The following is a 20,707-nucleotide window of genomic DNA, read 5'->3' as shown; positions in this document are numbered from 1 at the left end:
CTGTACCACTTCAGGCTCTCATGATAGAGTGCTGCTCCTTTTTGAGAAAAAAAAATATCTTAACTGCCAATAGAAATGTAGAATGTCAAGGAGAATACTGAGTTTAAAGTCTTTTCCCCGATGTCTGGCTTGCTATGTGGAGAGCAGTAGGTTTTGTTGGTTTGTTGTGTTGTTTTTTAAAACACGGAGCTTTCCATCACATAAGCCTCCACCTACAGCAGGGGGTGCCCAGTGTGCTGCCCAAAGGCACCTGGGCGCTCATCCAAAGCTTTAAGAAAGTGGGTGGGAACAGGTGGGGCTTTTGCCCTGCAGGGCTTCTGATTGGCTGTGCAGATTAAAAAGGTATCCTGTTAAATGCTGCCTGAAATGCTGAAAGAAGTACTATCAAAGTTATATATACCTTTGCTCCCTGACATTTTATGGTTTGGCTCCGCCTCTTGGGGCAGCCATTTTGTGATTGTAGCCACTGCCTTTTGTCAGAATTCCAGATGAGCCCACAGGCTCAAAAAAGTTGCGGTCCCCCGACCCTATAGCCTGAAGGAGGTTAGTCATATCGGAGGTCTGTCGCTTCCACGAGAACTAGGCCTTCAGTGAATGTAGCCTGTGTTCTGTCTGTGTCCCTAACCATTTTGTCTCTTTCCTCCTTTCGCTCCCTGCTTGTGTTTGGCTGTGCGGACATCCAGGAGGCTGCGAGCTAGATTTGGCCTGCTTTTTCCAGCTGATCAACGAAATGGGGGGCATGCAGCAAGTGACTGACCTCAAGAAATGGAACAAACTGGCAGACATGCTGCGTATCCCTAAAACTGCACAGGACCGGTTAGCCAAGCTGCAGGAGGCCTACTGCCAGTATTTGCTCTCCTACGACTCCCTCTCGGCCGAGGAGCACAAGAGACTGGAGAAGGAAGTTCTCTTTGAAAAGGAGGTCCTAGAAAAGCGGAAAGGTCCCTTGGAGGTTCACCTGGATAACAACTACGAATTCCAGTCCCTGCCCCGATACGAGCCCAAAAATGGACTCATCAACGGCGTGGTTCATAAAAACGGCTTCCGGAACAAGGCGAAAGAAATCGAAGTCCCACCGAAGACCGGCAGGCGGCGACTCTTCTCTCAGGAAAAAGAGACCGTGAAGGAAGAGGAGGAGGATAAAGGCGTTTTTAGTGACCTCCACAAATGTGTATATAAGGTAAGCTGAAGCTTTTACCTCAGGGGCCTTGCGAAGAAAAGGAAACTTGAATGCAAACTGTTTTCCCTTGCAGTGCCAGGTCTGATTTAGTGCAAACGGTGGTTTGGAACGTTCATCCCTCCTGACACCGAGCAACGGCCATTTGCAAAGGAATGTTGACTTCTCCACTCAATTTGATTTGGCAGCCCTCACCACTATTAAGCAGGAATTGGCTCTGCCGCTTGCTGTGTAATTGTTAGCAAGGCTGAATTTAGTAAGTGAGGCTGAAATGCAGAGAGGGGAAGAAGTGTACAGTGTTTATTACTCTGGGGCCTGGGTTCAGCATGCAGTGTTTTTTTCCATCGCACCTCTTTCTCCCATGACATTGAAATGATCACAATAATAATAAACGCTAGTTGGAAAGCTTTCCCCTCTAAAATTAGGTGATGGCTTGGGCCTTTGCAGAAGTTCTCTGTCTTTTGAGAACGGAGGCCCATATTGCTGCAGCTCCAATGCCAACTTGTATTTGTATGGATTCCACTGACTGGGTCAGGGCAAAAAAGGCCCCAGCTCTGGTTGAGGACAGCCAGACATCATTTGGGCCAGGGATCACCTGTAGATTCTGATATTCTGAGCACAAAGCTCTTTGGGGGACATACCGGGAGAGGGCAGTATACTGCAGGTATGTTGGTCCCAGACGGTTGGGTCTTTGAAGGTTAAACCCAGGGCTTTTTTTGAGCAGGAACGCAGTTCCGGCTGGCTTGGTGTCAGGTGGTGTGGCCTGGTATGCAAATGAGTCCCTGTTGGGCTTCTTCTACAGAAAAGCCCTGTGTGAAACAGTGGTTATATCAGGGGGTGTGGCCTAATATGCAAATGAGTTCCTGCTGAGCTTCTACCAAAAAAGCCCTGGGTAAACCCAAAATCTTGAAGCAGATCCATTACTCAAGATTATGCATGGGATGGAGAAAGTAGAGAAAGAAGTCCTTTTCTCCCTTTCTCACAATACAAGAACTCGTGGGCATTCAATGAAATTGCTGAGCAGTCAGGTTAAAATGGATAGAAGAAGGAAGTACTTCTTCACCCAAAGGGTGATTAACGTGTGGAATTCACTGCCACAGGAGGTGGTGGCGGCTACAAGCATAGCCAGCTTCAAGAGGGGGTTAGATAAAAATATGAAGCAGAGATCCATCAGTGGCTATTAGCCACAGTGTGTGTGTGTGTGTGTGTGTATATTTTGGCCACTGTGTGTTGGACTGGATGGGCCATTGGCCTGACCCAACATGGCTTCTCTTATGTTCTTATGTGATATAGAGTGTTGGACTGGATGGGCCATTGGCCTGATCCAACATGGCTTCTCTTATGTTCTTATGTTACTCAACCTGAAGCCTATTCAGTTGATGAAGCCTTAGTTGAATGTGTGCTGTTATTGGGGTTACCTGTGAATACCCACACTGCTGCATTCTGGGCCAGTTGTAATTTCTGGGTCAGTTTCAAGGGCAGCTCTGTGTAGAGCAAGTAACAATAATCTAACCTTGAAGTGACCATTGCATGGATCACTGTGGTTAGGTCAGGGCGCAAGAGGAAGGGGGCCAGTTGCCTGACTTCACGTAGTTGGTAGAACGCCAGCCTGGCAACTTTTGCAATCTGGGCCCTCCATGGATACCCAAGTGCTTGACGCTGGTGTTAACGGCACACCATCAAGAGCTGGGAATTGGCACCCCCAGCTCTGATCATCCCCACCCACCTACAGGACCTCCATCTTTGACAGATTTGGTCTCAGTCGGCTCTGCTTAAATCTGTTTCTGCTAGTCTTATTCAGTATTTAGAGTGGCAGAATGTGTAGAGCTGTTTACCCTCCTTGGTTTGAATGGATCTTGCAGGAGGTGGCGCCCCTGGCATCGCTTGGTTCCTGCAGAACTTCCTTGAAGTCAATTTATACTGTAATTTTTAATGTGACTAATGGCCAGTTCATGTCCATTTCAGCTGTGCTGCTCCTCATCCATAGATGCCACGATCTTCTGTTTAGCCACAGGGAAATGCAAGATTGTTTTCAGTTGTAAATGTTGCTGCTTTCACCAAAATTTTGTGTAATAGTAGTAGTGAGTCACAATACAATCTTATGCATAAGAACATAAGATAAGCCATGTTGGATCAGGCCAGTGGTCCATCCAGTCCAACACTCTGTGTCACACAGTGGCCAAAAAACCTCAGCTGCCATCAGGAGGTTCATCAGTGGGGCCAGGACACTAGAAGCCCGAACACTGTTGCCTCTCCCAAGCACCAAGAATACGGAGCATCGCTGCCCCAGATAAAGAGTTCCATCAATACCCTGTGGCTAATAGTCACTGATGGACCTCTGCCATGTTGGATCAGGCCAGTGGCCCATCCAGTCACGCAGTGGTCAAAAAACCCAGGCAAAAGTGAGGCCAGGACACTTGAAGCCCTCCCACTGCCCCCCCCCCCCAAAGCACCAAGAATTCAGAGCATCATTGCCCCAGACAGAATTTGTCTAGTGTAAACCTATTGATTTAGTGGGTTTCAGGTGGATTAACTCTTCATAGGATTGCACTGTTAATCTCTCACTGCTGCTACGAGTAAAAATTCGGGTTGCAATAGTAGTATTCAGACCATTGTAGTTCTGTTTTCCTTGGCTAAACTCAGTTGTGCAGAAGATAAAACTATATCTGTAGAATTAAATATATGTCACTAATGACTAATCCAGTCACATTCCCCGCTGTAAGTAAACAATCCATGCCCTTATAGCAGGAGGCTACAAAACAAACTGAAATTAAAGGGGAGGGGCATTTAGCCTATAGCAACCAAAATATCCAAGAGAGCCAGTTTGGTGTAGTGGTTAAGTGCGCGGACAATTACCTGAGAGAACCAGGCTTGATTCCCCACTCCTCCACATGCAGCTGCTGGAGTGACAGTCATAACTCTGTCAGGGCTGTTCTGGAAAAAGTAGTTTCTGTGAGGGCTCGCTCAGCCCCATCTATCTCACAGGGAGTCTGTCATGGGGAGGGGAAGGGAAAGGAGATTGTAAGCTGTTCTGAGACTCCTTCGGGTAGTGAAAGGTGGGATATAAACCCAATCTCTTCTTCTTCCTCTTCTTCAACAAGAGAGACTGTGATGTTCCCTCTCTTTCTGCTCCACTCAGTCAGCCCTCTTCCACCTTACTAAGCTCCCTGTGGGCTTCCGAGGTCTCCAAATGGGAAGAGGAGGTAAGATGTTGCTCTCTCAATTAGAGCAGGGTCTGCCTCTTTCGGTCATGGCCCATTCTGGAGCCCAATACTAGGGGGTGTGTAAAGCCTGCTCTCTCATCTAAACTATCCAGTCACCCTGCCCTCCAGGCAACCATGTCTGGCAGTGGAGGGAGGAGTATATAAGAGAAACCATGTTGGATCAGGCCAATGGCCCATCCAGTCCAACACTCTGTGTCACAAAGTGACCAAAAAAAAAGGAGGTTCACAAGTGGGGCTAGAAGCCTTTCCACTTTGCCCCCGCCCCCAAGTACTCCACCCCATCCTCTCCCCTTGTGTTTGGTTGCTTATCCTGCCACTTGCTGGCCTCCTGTTGGCTTCTGTAGGAGGTCAGCTGAACTTGGCCAACCTTCCTCCTGGCTAGGCCCCATTTTCCCTTCACCCACCCTTGCAAGGAGGCTGCTGCCAATTGTGGCCCCAAGGTATCTGAGGCCTGCTGCCAACCAGATCCTCTTTAGGAGTTTGCGGCAACTCCTATAGCTTGCAGCTCTCCTTCTCTCTCTGTTCATCTTCTGCTAAGATGGTGTTGCATACAGGAAATTGCCTGGGGAAAAACTTGGGCCTCAGTTAAGGAATTTTTTAATTCTGTAAAACTGCGAATTTCTGAATTTGTGTTTTTTGCACTGAAATGTTAGTTTAAAAGCTCTGACTGAAAGGTGCTTTACGCCGAAGGAAAAACTTGGGAATTTATTTCTGATAAACCTGATCAATATTTTCTTTTAAAATGCTGTGAAGGCTTCAGCACCAGCGTCAGGCTTGGAAGCTACCCGTTTTTAAGGAATCCTTTCTGCCTTGATTTGCCTGACTGAAATCCAGACGGTTGTTTCTTGGTATTTGTTAAGAATTCTTTGTTTGCACTAAATTACAGACACAAGTTTGACAGCTGTTGAATGCCACTTTTCAAGGAAGTTTTTTGTTACACTGCCCCAATAAAAGGTTCACATGAGCAGTTAAGAGATGAAAGAAATTGTTCGTTTTATTTAAGAGCATGCCACTCTGACATTTAAGAGAGTGTAAGCCTCTCTCCTGCATTGGGCATTTTAATGTAATAGCTTATTTGCCTTGTGTTCATTTTTTTAACAAGACGCCACTCTTTTATGTAGAATCACTAGGCCAAGCTATGAATTTGACTAGGAACAAATATTCGTTTATGTCTAATTGGCGTCTGACGTGGTTTTCGCATAAAGCAAGCCCCCCCCCCGCCAAAAAAAGGTGTGTGTTGTCAGTTCTATAGCTAGTAATATCATTTTTCAGACTTTCAGTAGGCTGACTTCCTCCACTTGTGTGTGGCTCATTTTCCATCCTGTAATGTGTGTTTCTAACAAGCTGAGAGATCCAGAATAAAGCAGGCTTCCGGTGGTTCCTTAAAGATTAACACATTTATTCCAGCCTCCTGATGTGACATCACCTTGTGAGCGGGTAATGGCCCACTGCTTGCACAGGGGACTAACTTTACCAGGGGTGACCAAACTTGCTTAAAGTACCAGCCACGTAGAATAAACATTGGACATTTGAGAGCCACAAGACATGAACATCAGATGTCTGAGAGCCGCAGAACAGAAGAAGGAAGGAAGGGAGGAAGGAAGGAAGGAAGGAAAATAGATGAGGGGGAGAGAGAAGTGGAAAGAAAGCAACTTTAACTTTAAATGCATTCTCCAAGCTGGTTGATGGGGCAGTGGGGGCTTCGAGAGCCACACACCATGTGTGAAAGAGCCACATGTGGCTCCCGAGCCACAGTTTGGCCACCCCTGATCTTTACCATTAAGATGACAAAGTCAGAGCTGACTCATTTCATCATATGCATTGGGAGTATAAACCCCTGAGGCTGATGTTTTATGTGCAGATGTTACAAAGAAATCTGTTTCATGGAAAACAAACAAAAATGCATTCTAGTCCTATGTTTACTGAATAAAGGTGAAAATTGTCATGATGGAGCTTTGAAGATAAAGGAATCTAAAGTCAAATATAGATACCTGTTTATGTGCTTTTAGTTACTATCAGTGGAGCTTTCTGCATCGTGCTACAGTTTGTATGTTTCCTTGAGGATACTACTTTTATGGATCATTCTGCAGCCAGCCAATCACCCCCTTTGATAGCCAACAAGCTTGGAACAACCAGTATGCTGTAATCTGATTGGAAGCCAATTTATACAGCAGCAGCCATCAAAAGAGGGAAAAGGCATGGCTGAGTAATCGTGACTTTGATCACAAGTCTCCCTCCGTTTCCATTTTTAGTAGAAGTATTAATATTATTGCAGCATTCTGAGTGACTGCGTAATGATCTGTGGCTAAACATCAAATAAAATATTTTTACTTTTGGGAACTCCATAAACAAGGCTGTCGATCATCTTATTTGGTCTGAAAATTCACCCAGCCGAGAGGAAATTTTTCTGACCTTTCTAACGTGCCTTCAGCTCTTTCATGAATTCTCTGGAGTAAACATCATCATTGCTGACTTTGTATAACAGGCATAAATTGATGTTTTGCTATGATTTCTGTTTCCACCCTTGAAATAGTCTATTTGGGGGGTGGGGGGGGGTCAGGTGTTTGTGTGGGGGGGTCGTCCCACCTTTCCACAACAACATGAAATCAAACCCAGCTGTGTCTGAGGGGAAGCCCCTTACAAGCATTTTCACGCAGTGGTATAATCTGCGTCTATTTTACAAGTCATTCAGAATATCCAGTTCCCAGAGGCTACAAGGGACCTCTACATATTATTTATTAATTTGACTTGTATCCCACCCTCCCCGCCGAAGCAGGCACAGGGTGGCTCACATTAAGAGGTCACAAGACCAATATTATTAGACAAAAGATAAAAATACAAGTACATCATAAATAAAGCATATAAAAAATTAGATAAAACAATGGTAGGTGCTATTAGATCAGATATCTTGGGGTGAGGTCACACGTACCATTAAAAGCGGGTGTATAGCGCTCAAATTTGAACTGCTGAATATTGATTCGATGCAGGGCAGTTCAGACAAGCATCCAAGAATGCGATTCATTCTGTTGTGTGCGATCAGACATCCAATACTATCACGCTCCTTTCTTGGAGCATGCGTAATCAGATGGTGATTTCTGGGAGGAGAGGGGGTCCATTGAACATGCGCCCAACTGTTTGGAGCTGGGAAATCAAAACTTTCTTCAGAGGCAGGGGGGGGAAGAGCAAAAGTTTCCAGAATTAACGTTGCCGATCCAAACCACGGAACTGCCAGGAATTATTTTCCTAGAAATTGGCAGTGACAATGATATCTTGAAATCCTCCACATTGAAAAAAAAGAATTTTTCCCCTGTTCTGAATAGTGGGATAACGTTCCCCCCCCTCCAATCCTGTATTGATTGGAGAAGCAGAAGCGTCACCTCAGATTCCCGGATGATCTGGCAATGCGCATGTCTGCTGGGGCTTTCTTTGAAAAAAATGGTGAGAGGCAGTATTGCACGTGAGCTGTCCAAACAACAAAAAGCCGATCCTGTGCCGCTGTTTTGCAAAAGGGCCGGACTTTATGTGCTGTCAAATTAATGCGCCATTCATGCGTAGCAAGCCTGGATGACGCCAGATGATGCTCGATTGCCAGATGTGGATGTCTGAACAAACACATTTAATCCGTCAGCCAGACGGAGCTGTGTCGAAACTAATGCTACATGTGACCGCGCCCTTGATGTATTAAAAGTGTATTAAAGATGGCGGATACTACCAACGCCATCAATGTTTAGATTTTATTATTCAAGTATTATTATTACTCAAATTATTATTCCAGCATACCAGTCCGCTAAGCTGCCCCTACAATAGATATTAGGAACTGTGAAAGGGGCACATAATGTACAGAACAAGAAGTCATTGACATCAGGTTGCATGCCTCTTTTCCCCTAAATTTTGAGTCCAGCAGCACCTTTAAGATCTATGAAAGTTTGATTCTGGATATAAGCTTTCATGTGAGCCACTCGTGGGAAGGGTGGGATATAAATTCTAAATAAATAAATAAATGTGCATCCACAGTTTTTCCTGGGCGCTCATTTCCAGTATTTCATATTTTTAGAAGTTAGGGGAATGTGTAAAAAAATAGCAATTACAATATTCTGTTCCTTTTTCTTTTCCTTTTGGTTTGCAGGGAAGGTCTGTTTCGTTAACAGCCTTTTATCGAACAGCAAGGAACGTCATGAACATGTGCTTCAGCAAGGAGCCCACAGCAGCTGAAATAGAGGTGAGGGGTCCCCTAAAACTAGGGAAGGTCTTTCAACTGGCTAACAAAAGCTGTTTGGTGCAGTGGTTAAGTGTGCAGACTCTTTTTTGGGAGAACCAGGTTTGATTCCCCACTCCTCCACTTGCAGCTGCTGGAATGGCCTTGGGTCAGCCAGAGCTCTTGTAGGAGTTGTCCTTGAAAGGGCAGCTTCTGTGAGAGCTCTCTCAGCCCCACCCACCTCACAGGGTGCCTGTTGTGGGGGAAGAAAATAAAGATCATAAGCCGCTCTGAGACTTTGATTCAGAGAAATCTGCGGTCGTCTTCTGTTTTCTTGCAACAAGTGAACAGATCCTATCATCTATTGCTCTGAGTATAATAAGAGGTAGCCTAGCTGGCTGTACCTTTTCTCAGATCTGGAATATCTTTTTTTGAGATGGAGTGACCGATACTATACACAGTATTCCAAATGCAGTAGCACAATACATACGGTTTTTTTCAGTCTATGTCTTAATAATCCTTAGTCCAGAATTTCCTCTGACATGCACCTTTCCTATATGGTGTTTGGATTTTATTATATATATATTTTTGAAATGTTTCTATTCCTCTGAGAGCCAGTTTGGTGTAGTGGTTAAGTGCGCAGACTCTTATCTGGGAAAACCACTCCTCCATGTGCAGGTGCTGGGTGACATTGGGTCAGTCATAACTCTGTCAGAGCTGTTCTGCTCAAGTGCAATTTCTGTCAGAGCTCTCTCAGCTCCACCTACCTCACAGGGTGTCTGTTGTGGGAAGGAGAAGGGAAAGGTGACTGTAAGCCACTCTGAGACTCCTATAAATCCAATCTCCTCCTCCTCCTTGTAAGTCACCAATGACCAGCAAAACAGTGTAATAAATAGGGGTGGAATTCTAGCAGGAGCTCCTTTGTGTATTAGGCCACACACCCCTGATGTAGCCAATCCTTCAAGAGCTTACAAAACCTTGTAAACTCTTGGAGTATTGGCTACATCAGGGGTGTGTGGCCTAATATGCAAATGAGCTCTCGCTGGAATTCCACCCCTGATAATAAATATTCTCATGCAAATATCTCAAATATAAGAACATAAGAGAAGCCATGTTGGATCAGGCCAATGGCCCATCCAGTTCAACACTCTGTGTCACACAGTGGCCAATATATATATATAAGGTCTCAGACAAGAGAAGTGTGAGCCCATTCCTCCAGGGCCCAGAAGAGGGTGGAAATGAGTAGCTGCAGCTGGAACACTCTCTCCTGAAAGCAGCAGCAGACTGCAAGGGATGGCTGAATGGCTGGAAGTTTCTGTGGATACATTTTTTAAAATGGGGGTTGTTTTTCCCTTAGCTTACAATGAATCTCATTTACCATTTTGTTGCCCTTTTGCCAGTCCTGACAGATCATTTTTAGAGCTCTTTGCTTCTTGGGGATTCACTGTTCTGAATAACAGCATTGGTGTCCTGTGCAAACTTGGTCACTTCACTGTTGCTTGCCCTTGATTGTGCATTGTTTATGAAAAAGTTAAATAGCACCAGGCTCCAAAGAGGTCCTTGTTGAGAGTCCTGTGCTTTGTTTTGCTCCATTGTGAAACTGGCCATTTCTTTTTCCTTAAAAAAAGATTATTTATTTAACCATTTCTCCATCTTGTTTGTTAGCCCAGTTTCCCAACCTGAGGGTCCCAAGTTCAAAAAGTGACAGGGAAGCCTATGAAAGTGGCTTTTGAAGAAGAAGAAGAAGAAGAAGAAGAAGAAGAAGAAGAAGAAGAAGAAGAAGAAGAAGAAGAAGAAGAAGAAGAAGAAGAAGAAGAAGAAGAAGAAGAAGAAGAAGAAGAAGAAGAAGAAGAATACAGATTGACTGATTGATTTAATTCGATTTTTAGCCTGCCCTTCCCATAGGACAGGCTCAGGGCAGGTTACATCATAAAAACAATCAACGATAAAAACAATAAAAGGCCAATTTAAATATATAACATCTAAAACTACAGAATGACTAAAATGGCAGGTTCTGCCTCACCCTTCTCTCTGAATCAGAGACTCAGAGCGGCTTACAATCTCCTATATATTCTCCCCCCGCAACAGACACCCTATGAGGTGGGTGGGGCTGAGAGGGCTGCCACAGCAGCTGCCCTTTCAAGGACAACTCCTGCGATAGCTATGGCTGACCCAAGTCCATTCCAGCAGCTGTAAGTGGAGGAGTGGGGAATCAAACCTGGTTCTCCCAGATTTATTTATTTATTTTGATTAATATCCCGCCCTACCCCACCGAAGCGGGCTCAGGGCGGCTCACAACACAAAATTCTAACAATAAATCATTTTAAAATACATTAATAATTTATACAATAAAATAGAGTAAAAACACAATTATCAGTATGCCATGCTAAGTCTTCCTTAAAAATTCAGCTATTCAGCTATTCTGATGTTCAAATATTCTGATGTTCAGATATCAGTCAGTTGTATGCCAACCGGAAGAGGACTGTCTTACAGGCCCTGCGGAACTGCCCAAGGTTCCGCAGGGCCCTCACCTCCTCCGGCAACTGGTTCCACCAGCAGGGGGCTGTGATCGAAAAGGCCCTGTCCCTAGTTGATTTCAGACGGGCCTCCTTTGGCCCGGGGATTGTAAGGAGATTCTGAAAACCCAATCTGGGGAACATATGGGGAGAGACGGTCCCTAAGGTAGGCAAGTCCTAGGCCATAAAGGGCTTTATAGGTAATAACCAGCACCTTGTACCGAACTCGGTATGTTATCGGCAGCCAATGCAGTCCCCGAAGCCCCAGCTTAATGTGCTCCCGCCTAGGGAGCCCTAATAACAACCAGGTGGCGGCGTTCTGCACTAGCTTCAACTTCCGGGTTCGGCACAGGGACAGCCCCATGTAGAGGGCATTACAGTAGTCCAACCTCGAGGTGACCGTTGCATGGATCACTGTTGCCAGATCACCGTCCTCCAGGAAAGGGGCCAACTGCTTTGCTCACCTAAGGTGAAAGAATGCAGACTTGGCAGTGGCTGCTATTCGGGCCTCCATAGTTAAAGTAGGCTCCAATAGTACCCCCAAGCTCCTGACCCTGTGCGCCGCTGTCAGAGGCACACCATCAAGGGCTGGTAAAGGGAATCTCCCCCCCCCCCCCGGACCACGGCGACCTAAGCAAAGGACCTCTGTCTTCGCTGGATTTAGTTTCAATCCGCTCAGCCTGAGCCATCTAGACATGGCCTGCAACGCCAGGTCCAGATTTTCTGGGACACAGGCAGGCCGTCCGTCCATGAGTAGATAGAGCTGGGTGTAATCAGCGTACTGGTGGTAGCCCAGCCCATATCTCCGGGCAATCTGGGCAAGGGGGCGCATGTAGATGTTGAACAACATCGGGGAAAGTACTGCCCCCTAAGGCACCCCGCAATCGAGCGGGCGCCTCCGGGACAATTCATTCCCAATTGCCACCTTTTGTCCCCGACCATTGAGAAAGAGGTAAGCCATTGTAAAGCCAACCCCTGTATCCCCACGTCGGCGAGACGGCAAGTCAGCAACCGATGGTCGACCGTATCGAACGCTGCCGATAGGTCTAACAGCATCAGTACCGCCGAGCCGCCTCGATCCAGATGCCGCTGAAGATCATCCACCAGGGCAACCAGCACTGTCTCCATCCCATGACCCGGACGAAAGCCCGACTGATGGGGATCAAGAACGGAAGCATCCTCCAGGAAACTCTGTAATTGCAACGCCACTGCCCTCTCAATAAGTTTACCCAAAAAGGGTAAATTCGAGACCGGCCAATAGTGTGCCAATTCGGCCGGATCTGATGTTGTTTTTTTCAGAGGCGGCGGATCACTGCCTCTTTAAGAGGTGCTGGAAAATGCCCTTCCATCAGGAATCTATTTATGATATCCCGTACAGGATACCTAAGTTCCCTCTGGCAGGTTTTAATAAGCCAGGAGGGGCAAGGGTCCAAATTGCAAGTTGTAGGGCGTGCAGACAAGAGGATCCTGTCAACTTCCTCCAGCCTGAGAACATTGAAACCATCCAAGACACAGTCTGAAGACAGGCAAGGAGCCTCAGGTTCACATACTGTCTCCAATATAGCAGGAAAGTCACGGCGGAGCGACGCGACTTTATCTGCAAAAAAATTCGCAAAAGCCTCACAGCCAATTTCCAATTGATTAGAATTTGGACTGCCCTGTGGCAGCGTTGTAAGAGTCCGAATTGTGTTGAACAATTGTGCCGGGCACGAAATTGCAGACGCAGTCTTAGCCGCAAAGTATGTTTTTTTTGTGGCTTTGACTGCCATCTCATAGGACTTCATACATTCTCTATAAGATGTTCTAGTCACTTCATCTCGAGTACACCGCCATTGCCTCTCTAGTCGTCTGAGTCCTCGCTTTAATTGCCGCAACTCCTGGTTATACCAAGGTGCTAGCTTTAGGCGAGGGCGCAGAGGACGTCTAGGTGCGATCTCGTCGATGGCCCTGGAGAGCCTATCATTCCAAGACTCCACCAGGTCATCCAGGGAATTGCCAGAGGGCCAGGGATCCCGTAGAGCCATCTGGAACCGTTCGGGGTCCATCTGGCTCCGCGGGCGAGCTAAAATATGCTCGCCGCCTAAACGGGCTTGGGGTGGAACATCCACACGAGCCTTGAGAGCGTAGTGGTCCGACCATGGCACTGCTTGGGCAGTAATATCGTCCACTAAAATTCCCGCCGCGAAGATCAAGTCTAACGTGTGCCCCTCCTGGTGGGTGGGCGTTGTAACAATTTGCCAAACCGCCAACCCCTCCCCAACGTCCCATGCCAGACCGGCACATTCAATGCCCTTAATCTCTGGGGCCGGGAGAGCCCGGAAGAAGTAAGCCTCTCGTATGAGTAGAGCCACTTCTCCCCCCCCCCCCGCCCGCTAGTCCGAGACTGGTGAAAGACCGAGAATCCTGGGGGAGCCAGCTGGGAGAGAGCTACGGTCTCCCCATCACGCACCCAAGTCTCGGTCACACATGCCAGGTCCATATCCTGTTCGAGCAGGAACTCCCGAAGGGTAGAGATCTTATTATTTATGGACCTGGCATTGCATAACACCAGTGACGGAGGTGAGTAATTTAACCTGTCCGTACTACCTACCACCGTCGGGATGGGACGCAGGCTGGAAGGGGGTCGAGCACTGTCATGTCTCGGCCTCCTTCCCTTATAATTCCACCTGGTCCCACTGTCATACCTTCCCCTCCCCAGGAGTATTGGAATCCCCAGGCCAGTCATTTCCTGCTGGTGTCCACCAGAACCGGTGAAATAGTTGAGGCTGCTCCCTCCTCAACCCTCCTCTCCCCAGCCAATCTATCAATAACCTGCCAATCTATCTAATAGTTATTTAATTAAAAGCCCCACCCCAAATCTTCCCATTAAATCATTAGCTAAAAAAATAATTAATTAACTCTACAGGCTCCTTAAAACCCTCCTGATCAATACTCTTCCTAATTAATTTGCCTCAGATAAAATTTCCTCAGTTTAGCTAATTAATAACCAGCAATCTAATTTAAATAACCAATAAGTTAAAATCCACAGTCCATATTATTATTAAAATTGGCAGTTTTAGATGCACTAGGGGTAAAGGGTTGAAACAGGGGAGATGTAAACAAGCTGAATAAAGTGCAATAGTTTAAAGTGTTGGTGCCTGTAAAGTGCAGTGTTCTTATTCGTATTCTTGGGCGTGCCGGTATCCATGGGGAACACGTTCTTAATCTTGGGGCGGTAGTCAAGAGGTACCAGTGTTCTTCTGCCGGGGCTGTCGAGCTGTCTGGCAGGTCTAGGGCAACCCACTGCGCAACCTCAGGGGCCCAGGGGGGGTGCCAGCCTCCCTGTGCCCCTCCAGTCACACAGCTGCTGCCCTCAGGAGCCCTGGAGATCCCAGGCGTCCTACCAGCCTGCCAATAACTCAGCCCCCCAGGCGTTTTTCCAGCCTTCTCGCACCACTCGTCACTGATCTTTCCGGCTCCTCATCCACAGTCGCCCACACACGGAGGGGGGGGGAATGGGTAGGAAGTCAGAGGCAGTCGTCCCATCGGCAGCCTCAGCCGCCTTGGTACTTTGCCTCGTCCCTCTCCCCAAACTCAACCATCACTCCCACTAGCTCGTCCGGTATCACCGCCACCACCACTGGCCTCCCGTTGGTGTCCTCCGGCTCTCGCTCCCACTCAGCTCCCCAGTCCTTGGTCACGCCCAGCACACAGCCCACGCCCGTCCCGCACCTCCAACGGCTCGAAGCACGGCTCGCTGCAAACCACGCTGCCCGCCGCCATCCTCCACTCCGACCCGGCACCGCTGGTAATGTTTACTTTTTTTTTTTCCGAGGGAAAGGTGGGGTGAAAACGTTCGAAAATCGCCACTCGCCTCCCTCAACAGCATATCATTCAGCATAGGAAATTGAGGAAGTATAGCATAGCTCGTACGGCAATAGGAGCTGTTATTCGAGGAGCACTAACACTAGAGCTCCTCGGCCGCCGCCAGATAAGTCCACACACTTAACCACTGCACCACACACTTAACCACTAAACTGGCTCTCTTTTGGATTTTTATTGTGCATGCCTTGTGATTTGTGCATTAAGTGGGGGCCACCATACCAGGTAAATTTGGACTTGCTGGCCACCATACTAAAAAGCTGGGGAACCACAGTTCAAACCCATCATCTTTTCACGTGACTGCCAAGTTTACTCGGAAGGTTTTGGTGAGGAACTTTGTCAAAAACTTTTTGGAGCTCCAACTGTATAACTTCTGCTCCCTATTACAAGTTTGTTTATACTCTCCCATAGTTTTAAATGCTGAAGTTGGTTTTTAATCATGCATATTTTCCCCAAGACCTTGTAATGCTAACAGTGCCAAATGGAAAGAAACAACTTACTATATGTCAGAGGAACTGGGTTATAAAAATAAAAGCATTCCCTAGTTACTTTTCTAAATGAATTTTGCTGCATTCCTTTATTATGGTTTGTGAAGTTCTGGGTCCTGAGTTTTGAAAGAAAGGACTTTAGAATGGTGTTAAGGAAATTATATTTGGCTTCGGAGTGGGAGGAAATACTTGAGGGATTGTGTTCAGCTCTAATAAAAAATGGTTAGCTCGTTCTCCTTTTTTTTTCTTTTTGCTATAGCAAGAGTATTGGAGGTTAGTGGAACAGAAGGATTCCCATGTAGCAGTGCACTGTGGGAAAGTGGATACCAACACCCATGGGAGTGGCTTTCCTGTGGGGAAATCGGAACCATTCTCAAGGTAATGTTTGGTGGTGCTAATTAGATCTGTGCTGAATGTTTACATCCACTCTGCTCAGGAGAGCAAGGCTCCCCAACCTTTTTGAGCCTGTGGGCACCTTTGGAATTCTGACACAGGGTGATGGGTGCTGCCACAAAATGGCTGCCGCCGGAGGCAGAGCCACTCACAGAATGGATGCTGCATCTGCAGGGTTGCTGGGCAAAAACTCCACCCGGCCCCACCCCACTTTCTAAAAACACTTGACAGGCACCAGGAAAAGTGTTGATGGTTGTCATGGTACCCACAGGACAATGCTGGGGACCCCTGCAGTACCACAGTAATGCTGCAGCTTACCTTCAGTCACACAGTGAGAGAAGCAGGGGTCCAGTTGCACGACTTGACGGAGTTGGAGAAATGGCAGCCTAGCAACATTTGCAATCTGGGCAACCATAGATCCAGAAGTACCCCCAACTCTTAACAGCTGGTGCCAGTGATAGTGGCACATTATCAAGAGCTGGGAATTGGGTCACCCCCACCCAGCCACAGGACCTCCATCTTCAGTGGATTCTGTTTCAGCCATCTCCGTTGGAGCCATCCAACCAGGGCTTTTTTTGGTAGCAGGAACTCATTTACATATTAGGCCACACACCCCTGTTGTAGCCAGTCCTCTGAGAGCTTACAGGACTTTTAGTACAGGACCTACTGTAAGCTCCAGGAGGATTGGCTACCTCAGGGCGTGTAGCCTAATATGCAAAGGAGTTCCTGCTACAGAAAAAAGCCCTGCATCCAACCATGGCTTCCAATCCCTCAGTCAGATTTGGTGGAACGGTGTCAGGCTGGCCATCCATCGATAGATACAGCTGGGTGTCATCAGCATACTGGGGACAACTCAGCTTGAAACTCTGCCCCAGCTGGGCAAGAGAGCACATATAGATGTTAAACAACATCAGAGAGAGGATAGCCCCTTTGGGGACCCCCACACACCAAAGGGCATCAGGGTGATACTCGCTCTCCTAGCGCCACCCTCGTTCCCCATCCATGGAGAAACGAGATAAGCCACTCCAAGGCTACCCCACAGACTTTTATAGTTGTTGTTGTTTATGCTTTTTAGCACTTCTAACTTAAAAGCAGGCTATATCAGCACAAACCCTAGAATTGTATATTTTCACACATTGCAAAGAAGCAATTGAAAAACAAACAAACAAACGAACATGAGTTCCATGCTATGAGGAACAGGTCTTTAAGAAAACACAAACCTGGGGGGGGGGTTAGTTCATTTTTGTATCTTTTGCAGACTCCCACACTGGGAAACGTGCATGCATTTGTTAGCCATGGAAATTTCTAGAGCCCACATGAGCGTGAGATTGCACACATACACACCAGTCTTCCTTTGCTAAAACTAGTGGACTACAGGCAAGGCCTTTCCCAAGCTTTAGTTCCACATGCCCTTAAATTTTCTGTATGTATTCCTGAGGCAGGGACAGTGGGGTGGTGGAATATTGCGCTAGCTCAGCCAAAGTTCCAGTATTTGGGGGGGGGGATGTGGGGAGGGTGGGCTGTTTGTTTTTGTGACTTGGCCACAGCCTCATTTGGGTGGAAACAGACTGCTAATATCCATGTGGTAGCAGCTTACAGGCTTAATCCATGGCAGCTGGGGCCCTATGAAAACAGTTGGCACCTGCCAAAATTTCTCCTTCTCCACACAGCTATTGGAGAGCCAGAGTTACCCCCAGATAGGCAACTGTCCGAGCTACTGAATTACGGCTCCTGGTTGTTTTGCAAGTGTGCGATGCACTTACACACGCGCGCCCACACACACACAGAGTTATTAGAATGGAGTGAGGCATTGCACAGATGTTTCATAGGGTAGCAGTACAAAATACAAAACTCTCAATATGTTTACAGTTGTTTTAATGAGAAGGTTCTAATGAAATTGGAACAGACAGGCTGAGTGCTGGACAGTCATCTGTCCCCTCCCGTGGGAAACAAAAAACTGCTGTCATTACGATCACTGAAAGATGGGAACAGAGTTACTGAGGAACCGGGTAGAATATGCCTGCATGTTTTTTCTCTGCAAGGCAGAAAGGCTGGAGGAAAACTTTGTTCTTGAATGAGAGCTTGAAAAATTCAGGGAAGAAGTCAGGCATATCCCTAAGGAGGGCTAGTTTCCCCCCTTCCTCCGGTTTGGCTCCAGCCCCGTCCCGCAGTCTGGCATCCACACCCTCCCCAAGGCAATATATGTGGCAGCTGATTTTGGTGTTTCAATGTTTGCTTTGTTATGACTTGTATCCCCGAACCCCCACAGGCACGGGTGGAACCTGACAGTCCTTCCGAATAACACGGGATCCATCCTGCGACATCTGGGTGCTGTGCCTGGTAAGGCAGATCTCTTTCCTCCCCGTTCCTATTGACAGACAGGCGCTCTCTCTGTCGTGCAGTTCAAACAGCGTCTTGAATGAATCATGTTTTTGCTGCTTCCCTGGAGCCAGGCGTATGTCTGTAGCCATGTTTTAAGAATGAATTAATATTCACTAAGCTTTTGCATCCTGGCAGTATTTATTATCATCCTTTTTTTTTTGCGACTGTTGCCTGTTGACCAATTCATTCCGCACATATGGGCACCCTTCATCTCGAAAAGGCACATTTTTGCTCGTCTCAGCCAAAATGCAAAAAACACAATGAACATAGGAAGCTGCCTTGTACTGAATCAGACTCTCGGTCCATCAAAGTCAGTCTTGTCTACTCAGACTGGCAGCGGCTCTCCATGGTCTCAAGCTGAGGGTTTTCACACCTATTTGCCAGGACCCTTTTAGTTGGAGGTGCCGGGGATTGAACCTGGAACCTTCTGTTTACCAGGCAGATGCTCTACCACTGAACCACTGTCCCTCCCTCTTATGAAGCTCTCCAGGGTCTCAGGCTGAGGTTTTTCACGCCTACTTTCCTGGACCCTTTTAGTTGGAGATGCCAGAGATTGAACCTGGGACCTTCTGCTTATCAAGCAGATGCTCTACCACTGAGCCACCGTCCCTCCCAAATAACACAGTTACCCACATGAATCTATGAACATATGAAGCTGCCTTCTATTGAATCAGACACTCTTTGGTCCATCAAAGTCAGTCTTGTCTTCTCAGACTGGCAGCAGCTCTCCAGGGTGTCCAGCTGAGGTTTTTCACGCCTACTTGCCTGGACCCTTTTAGTTGGAGGTGCCGGGGATTGAATCTGGGATCTTCTGTTTACCAGGCAGATGCTCTACCACTGAACCACCGTCCCTCCCTCTTATGAAGCTCTCCAGGGTCTCAGTCTGAGGTTTTTCATGCCTACTTGCCTGGACCCTTTTAGTTGGAGATGCCGGGGATCGAACCTGGGACCTTCTGCTTACCAAGCAGATGCTCTACCCCTGAGCCACCATCCCAGTCCTTTTATATAATGATGAAAATGAAAGGGAATACAGAGGCGGTGGGTAAAGTGTGGAGTCCAGGCAACCACGTACATCAGGGCATTTTTGTGAGAGCCAGTTCAGTGTAGTGGTTAAGTGTGCGGACTCTTATCTGGGAGAGTCGAGTTTGATTCCCCACTCCTTCACTTGCAGCTGCTGGAATGGCCTTGGGTCAGCCATAGCTCTCGCAGAGCTGTCCTTGAAAGGGCAGCTGCTGTGAGAGCCCTCTCAGCCCCACCCACCTCACAGGGTGTCTGTTGTTGGGGGAGAAGATAAAGGAGATTGTGAGATACTCTCAGTCTCTGATTCAGAGAGAAAGGTGGGGTATTTCTGCCCGTTGTTGTATGTTTTTGTTCATCACGATTCAATGAGCTAATGTTTAGTGTCAATATGGTGAATGATCAGCATGTATAACTTCATTATTTGTGGACTCCAGAGAGCAACACAATGCTGATAAATGTGCAGGATTTCCTGCAGTTCTTTATTAAGGCTCTTTGGCAATTAGTCAATGGCCGGTGGAGCAGTTGCGTGATAACACTGTTGTGTCTCACCGTTTATATGATCATCTCTTTGGTCACACTGTCAGATTATTTTTGTAGATATTTTTGCCATCCTTACAGAAACAGCACTAAAGGTTTGTATTCAGGGCTGGATTAACAATTAGGCAAAGAAGGCACTAGCCTAAGGGCCCTCACGCCTTTAGGGGCCCCGGGCCGGCTTCCTCCCCACTTGCATTCCTCCTAGCCTGCACACACAGCTAGCAACTGAGCCACTCCTTGCCTGACTTGCCTGGTGCTGCAGCTGCTGCTGGCATAGTTGCCAAATTCGCCTCTCTCTGCCTCTCCCCCGCAGCTTTGTCAAAGGAGCTTTTGAGAAAGTGCTTGCAGGCTGAGGCTGCAGCAGGAGCCACAGGTGGTGGTGATGGGGCTCCGACCGACTGAGATAATTTAGGAACATAAGAGAAGCCATGTTGGATCAGGCCAACGGCCCATCCAGTCCAACACTGTGTCACACAGTGGCAAAAATTTTTATATATACACACACACTGTGGCTAATAGCCACTGATGGACCTCTGCTCCATATTTTTATCTAAACCCCTCTTGAAGGTGGCTGTGCTTGTGGCCGCCACCACCTCCTGTGGCAGTGAATTCCACATGTTAATCACCCTTTGGGTGAAGAAGTACTTCCTTTTATCCGGTTTAACCTGTCTGCTCAGCAATTTCATCAATGCCCACGAGTTCTTGTATTGTGAGAAAGGGAGAAAAGTACTTCTTTCTCTACTTTCTCCATCCCATGCATTATCTTGTAAACCTCTATCATGTCACCCCGCAGTCAACGTTTCTCCAAGCTAAAGAGTCCCAAGCGTTTCAACCTTTCTTCATAGGGAAAGTGTTCCAGCCCTTTAATCATTCTAGTTGCCCTTTTCTGGACTTTCTCCAATGCTATAATATCC

The 20,707-nt window shown here is 47.1% G+C and overlaps 1 protein-coding gene across 1 annotated transcript in view; it reads left to right on the top strand.

The window, feature by feature from the left end:
* The window catches only part of JARID2 (jumonji and AT-rich interaction domain containing 2), a 280,348-nt gene that overhangs the window by 238,676 nt on the left and 20,965 nt on the right, over window positions 1-20,707 (top strand). The window contains exons 8-11 of the mRNA XM_060244252.1: window positions 684-1,180; window positions 8,528-8,620; window positions 15,721-15,839; window positions 18,124-18,194. Coding sequence (XP_060100235.1) covers window positions 684-1,180; window positions 8,528-8,620; window positions 15,721-15,839; window positions 18,124-18,194 — 780 coding nt within the window. The remainder of the gene's footprint in view (window positions 1-683; window positions 1,181-8,527; window positions 8,621-15,720; window positions 15,840-18,123; window positions 18,195-20,707) is intronic.

This window comes from Heteronotia binoei, chromosome 7, assembly GCF_032191835.1.
Source record: "Heteronotia binoei isolate CCM8104 ecotype False Entrance Well chromosome 7, APGP_CSIRO_Hbin_v1, whole genome shotgun sequence".
NCBI lineage: Eukaryota > Metazoa > Chordata > Lepidosauria > Squamata > Gekkonidae > Heteronotia > Heteronotia binoei.
This window is presented reverse-complemented; position numbering and strand designations above follow the sequence as displayed.